General features: G+C 31.3%; 1 protein-coding gene across 1 annotated transcript; it reads left to right on the top strand.

The window, feature by feature from the left end:
- Positions 1–732: 732 nt before the first annotated feature.
- LOC133818368 (transcriptional adapter ADA2a) lies at positions 733–4,859 on the top strand. The gene is made up of 12 exons (XM_062251210.1): positions 733–977; positions 1,088–1,340; positions 1,462–1,527; positions 1,679–1,804; positions 1,895–1,970; positions 2,411–2,471; positions 2,573–2,628; positions 2,738–2,803; positions 2,938–3,160; positions 3,546–3,756; positions 4,089–4,394; positions 4,478–4,859. Exons 1-12 carry the CDS (start codon positions 925–927, stop codon positions 4,667–4,669), a joined length of 1,689 nt encoding a protein of 562 aa, XP_062107194.1. The 5' UTR covers positions 733–924; the 3' UTR covers positions 4,670–4,859.
- The last annotated feature ends 1,444 nt before the right edge of the window (positions 4,860–6,303 follow it).

Below are 6,303 nucleotides of genomic sequence, written 5' to 3'. Positions count from 1 at the left end.
CACATATTCAGTTTAACAATTAAATAAAAATAAAATAAAACAAATAGTTAAATATTCATAACATACAAACTTCCATAAAAACAAACAATTAACAAAACTATTTAAATAAAAAAATTATTTCGCTAAAAATTGCACTGAATATATATAACAATTGTTTTTTTAAATTATATTTTCATATTATAATATAAGATAATATTAATGGTTTTGATAATTATTTTAAAGTTTCTTTCTTAAATATTAATGGTTGTGTATTGGAAATATTTCCCAAGTAAAAAAATTATAAATATATTTAGTATGTATGAATTTATTTTAATAAAATAAAATATAATAAATAAATATGATGTTTATTTTGGTATTTTTATATTTAGTAGTACTATAATTATCTAGTTTACTAAATACTTAAATACAACTTTTTTAACTTACAACATCTCTAAATTTATAATTACTAACAATATAGCTGCAGCTTCTTATCCTCACTGCTATACTAAATTGATCCTAAAAGTGAGTTTACAATTTTGTTTGAGTAATGATATATTCAATTATGCAGTAAAATATTAACTAATTTGTAAGCTTATTCCAATTTCATACAACCCACTATTTTTTAAAATGAAAAATAGTGCCGCATGACATTACCGTGTCTAATATTTTGGGACATAATTCTTTTTAGTTGGAAGTGCCATATCATTACTTATTTAGTTTTAGTTTTTTTTTTTAGTTTGGCTGGTTCTACAGTTTGGGGGTTTTGGTCTTTTCACCCATATAGTAGGGGTCAAACTTCGGAATTTCTTCTGGGTTATTTTCACGAACGGGTTCGAAGATCGACAAGCCAAATTCCTTTATCTATATTTCCCCCAATTTCTAAGCAACGAGGACGAATTAGGGTTTTGTTGAGTGTTTTTGTTCCTTTGGCTATTTCGAGCAGATATGGGTCGATCTCGAGCTGTATCGAAGATTGCTGACAATGATCTCAACCAGAGGTTCTCAGTTTGATTCAAATTCAAGCTTTTTTCTGAACTTTCACATAATTTTCTCAGAGTTTTGTACTATGATCCTTCGTGAAATTAATTTTTTTCTTTTTAATTTTCAGTAAATCTTCCAAAAGAAAGAGAATTGCTTTGAATTCAGATTCTGCAGAGAACGCAGCTTACAATGTGGTTTTGGGGCAAGGAAATGGCGATAGGAAAGCTCCTTTATATCATTGCAATTATTGCAACAAAGATATCTCGGGAAAGATTCGGATCAAATGTGTAGTTTGCTCAGATTTTGATCTTTGTGTTGAGTGTTTCTCAGTTGGAGCTGAGGTTACTCCTCACAAATGCAATCACCCTTATAGGGTTATGGTTAGTCATTCTGTTTTTTTTTTTTTTTTTTCAAATCTTAATCGGTGCCAACTTTGTGAAAGACTTTTTTTCCCTTTAATTAACCATGTTAGTGAGAAAATATCATTTTGGTTTACAACAGGACAACTTGTATTTTCCCCTTATTTGTCCAGAATGGAATGCAGATGAAGAGACATTACTGCTAGAGGTAAAAAAAAATACTTCAATTCGTTCTTTGTTTATTAATCTTGTTTGTTCGGTTGTTTTAAAAATTTTATCGGAATTTTTTTTAGTGATTTGCAATGAAACAGTATCTCAAAGAATTCGAGTTTTGGGGCTGAACCTCCTGCATTCTTTAGGGTATTGGGATGTATGGATTCGGGAACTGGAACGAAGTTGCGGAACATGTTGGAACAAAAAGCAAAGTACAATGCATTGACCATTATAATGCTATATACTTGAAGTCCCCGTGTTTTCCCCTCCCTGTAAGTCTAATGCTATTAATTTGATGTCTTTGGTATTTTTGTTTGTATATAGTTTCCTTTACCGGTGTTTTTCATGATTTATCTACCTAGGACTTATCCCATGTTGTGGGAAAGAGCAAAGATGAGCTCCTTGCCATGGCCAAAGGACCTGGAGAAGTCAAGACAGGTTAGTCCATAAATCTTACAATTACATCATTTTTTAGCTTTACCATGAAAGTAAAATGATCTTGCACTTCTTGCAACAATATACAATTGTATGCTTATCTACAAAATAGAATACTCCCATAGATTAAATTGAGCCATTTAGATAAGTGCACTGGCTCAGATATTTTTTCTACAGAGATAATGTTTAAATCTTTTCTGGGAATCTACGGCTTGTTAGTTGTTAGTTACTTGGTGCCACTCTCACTCTTCATTTAGTTTGGGTATTTTTGTCGTTAGGTAACTTGTAATAACGTAATTAGCCTTGTGTTATTTTAATCATTTTTTAGTTTCTCTTGTCTCAGTGGCATACGCTTTTATTATCATCTTAGAGATCTTCTATTTGTCTCACAACTTTGAAAAAACATAGATATTTTTTAACTCATCTTTTTCTTTTAACTGCAGAAAATTCCATGGTTGGAGAGCTTCCACCAAATGAAGAGTCTCCTTTATCAGCAGTTGTCAAGTATATTTTGTGTTTATTTATGTATAACTATATACATTATATATATTTTCAGTTTCCCTTCTCTAGACCTCTTTATTTATCCATTTTGGTGTGCTGATCAGATATGAAGAAACCAAAAAAGATCCCGGTCCTCCATCTTCATCTCATCCAACTGCTGGTAAACAGTTAAATGTTCTTTTGGTTTTTTTTTTTTTGAAAAAATAAACTGGAGTGTATCATATATTATTTACTTGATTAATATGGCTTATTCTTCTCTTCGACGTCAGAAGTTGGAGTGGATCCAGTAATGGCTCCTAACGAATCTCTGATCAAAGACGAAATTAAAGTTGAAGGTGTGTTTATGCCTCGCCATTCAAACAATTTTTTAGACAATGCATGCTGGGCTTGTGACACTCAATATTCTAGTTGTCTTTTGTTGGCATTCATCTAAAGGTTTTGTTGATGTAACATCAATTTTTTTTAACAGAATCTCAAGTGGATAGGAGTATTGGGGAGAAGAAACCTCGCATATTAGGGGATGAGGGACCTTCAATGACAGAGTTGAGTGGCTATAATGTCAAGAGGCATGAGTTTGAAATTGAATATGACAACAATGCAGAGCAATTGCTTGCAGATATGGAATTTAAGGATACTGACACTGATGCTGAGCATGAATTGAAACTCCGAGTACTGCGCATCTACTCAAAAAAGTATTTGCTCATTTCTCAAATATGTGTTTGATTTAGATGAGAAAGTATGATAGTAGTGTAAGATTATTCTATTATGATGTTAAGAGAAAAAAGTATGAAAATAGAATAGGAAAAATGAGAGGAGAAGAATAACGTTTATTTCATCTTCTCCTCGTTATCTTTTATGACAACTTATGCCTATGTGTGTGTACTGGTGCATATAGTTTTGCCTATGTGTGTACTTGGGCATTTATCGATTAATTTCTTTTTTACATTTTTTTATTTTGTTGTACGACTTTGATAACTTTATCTTTGTTGTCTAAAGCTATTCATTTACATCTTCTTTCCCTTTTGAGGATCCATACGATTTTAGAACTAGTTAAATGATATTGAAAGTCCTTGACAGGCTTGATGAGAGGAAACGCAGGAAGGAATTTATACTGGAAAGAAATTTGCTTTACCCTGACCCATTTGAGAAGAATCTTTCGCCTGATGAAAAGGAAATATATCAGCGGTTTAAGGTCTTCATGCGATTCCACTCAAAAGAGGAGCACGAGGAATTGCTCCGGATTATTATTGAGGAGCATCGAATCATAAAAAGAATACAAGATCTTAAGGTGTGTGTGATACATTTCATGCCTGGCTTAACCTTTGTATCATCAGTTCTTGACCCCCTACAAAATAGTAGCTTTAGTATTTTACTTGTCATGAAAAAAAAGACTCCAGAATTACCTGATGAATTAGGGATGTCGTACTCAAGCTTCTTTATATATAAAGTGCTAAAACTCATAAATCAGTTAATGTGCAGCATAAAACTTAAAAAGTAAAATAATTTACCTTGTTTGTGGTTGGGTGTGTGGGTATGAGTGTGGGAGGGGGAAGGATTCTAATCCCTGTTGTGTGAGAAAGATAAAACAATTTACCTTGTTCAGGTTTATGTCTTATGCAGGAAGCTCGAGCTTTTGGTTGCCAAACAGCAGCTGAGGCAAATAGATTTATTCAACAAAAGAGGAGTAATGAAGAAAGTGCTCTTAGGATTCAAGAAAGTTTTCAAGCTGGTCCGAGTGGTAAAGTTTTGCATAAGCCTGGTCACATTAAAGAAGAATTAGATGGCAGTCCTTTGGGACTCGTTAGGGGATCCATCGATCTACATTCTAGTACGAAGGATCCGTCTTTAGCTATGCAATCGGTTGCAAGCTCCTTGGATGATTGGGACATCACTGGATTGGCGGGGGCTGATTTACTCTCCGAAACTGTAAGAATATGGTGACAATTCTTATTGTTTAAAATGGCTTGTAATTTACACAAATTAATCTCTGCATTATCATCTCTATGCAGGAGAAACAACTTTGCTGTGAAATTCGAATCCTACCTTCGCATTATCTCAACATGTTACAGATCATGTCCGTGGAAGTGTTGAATGGCAAGGTAACAAAGAAATCTGATGCCTATAACTTGTTTAAGGTTGAGCCCAGCAAAGTTGATAGGGTTTATGATATGCTTGTGAAGAAGGGAATAGCTCAAGCATGATTAAGGTTGTATAGTTATTTATTGTTTGATGTGCAAGGTAACAGTCATGCTCCGCATGAGTAGCAATTATTTGGCCATATTGCTAAACATTGTAAGATAATATTTAATACAAGGCATTGAATAGCGCTGTGAACCTAGTTGGGGCTCTATAACCATTGTGCTAGAATCTAGATGAAGCTGTTCAAACTTACATTGGTTAGAGAAGGGCATCGTGCCCATATTGCCTGCGCTATTTTTTTGTAGTTTAGTTGTTGAATTGATGGTCTAATACCCTCTTCAACATTTATGAAGCAAAAATATCCTTCGGTGCCTAAAATGATCCAAATTAGATGTGTTCCGTGGATTAGATATGGCTCAAACTTAAGATATAATCAAATTTTGTATCCAATCCAATGATCCAATCTATTACACAATTGGATTGGTTATTATTATTTTTTAATTTTAGGTAACGTGCTCATTATTTTTAGTAGTTTAATGTGTAACACTTGAAAATCTAAATAAAAGTTTTTAGTGTCATTGCTTTTATTGCGAGGGTAGATACTTGATTATTAGTTTTGATTGGTCTAAAATAATAACATGAAGTAAAAATTAATTAAATATAGGGAAAGGTTCTAGTAGAGGAGAGATTTTCTTCCCAACCGATAATGAACGATCCTCACCTTTGGATCAATGCCTTATTATATAATTTGTTGTCTTGCATCGAGCTACAACATATCATTTATATTTATATTGAATATAATACTTTTGACACACTCGATCTTGTAACGAAGTCTAATGTCTTCTTATACAATTAAGGTAGTTCTTTGTGCTAATTTGTTACAAATCTTATAATTATTAATTATTATCGCTCACAAGTCTTTCTTCGTAAACTTTTAGTCAATTACTTGAATATAAATGACAGCGCGATTTTCGTCACATTTTTTCTCTCAATAACGGGGTTGTTCATCGTGAAAATTTGTTATCTTTTTAAAAAACGACTTAGTTTTATCAATTATAAGTCTATCTTCAAAAAGTCATGTCTTATATTTTAAGAAAATTTAAAAGAACGATTTTATATTGTCTTGAAAGTTTGTAATAATTTTTATTCGTGATGGATTTGGAGTTGAAACACGACTAAAAATAATATCTCTATCGTCGTGCACTACTTATTCATGGTCGTTCTTTCTAAAAGTTAAACACCATATAATATAGACAAAATTATAAAATATAACAGTGGTTCGCATAGTATTTTGTACAATCATTTATTTTTAAAAAATATATATTTTTATTAATTTAATTAATAATGTTCTTAATCAAATTAATATCACGTATATATGTTGATATTTTTAATTGTTAAATATATTTTAGTTTTGAATTTGTCATATCAAAACAATAAATGTGAAGATTAATTTATTATTATAATTAATAAAAAATTACTTTATATTATTATATTATATATTAAATTTAAAAAATGACATTAATTATTATTATTATTATAACGTGTATGGTAATTTCTTAACGTAACTATATATATATATATATATTTTAAAATTATTAATATGGTAAATAGGAGAAAACGTTTTTCTCAAAAAAAAAAAGAAAGAAAAAAAAGGAGAAAACTGTAAATTAATTTTTCGGTTATCAGGTCACAAAAT

The sequence above is a fragment of the Humulus lupulus genome, chromosome 2 (genome assembly GCF_963169125.1).
Source record: "Humulus lupulus chromosome 2, drHumLupu1.1, whole genome shotgun sequence".
In the NCBI taxonomy this organism is placed as follows: domain Eukaryota; kingdom Viridiplantae; phylum Streptophyta; class Magnoliopsida; order Rosales; family Cannabaceae; genus Humulus; species Humulus lupulus.
Note: the sequence above shows the minus strand (reverse complement) of the source record. Positions and strands in the feature narration are given on the sequence as shown.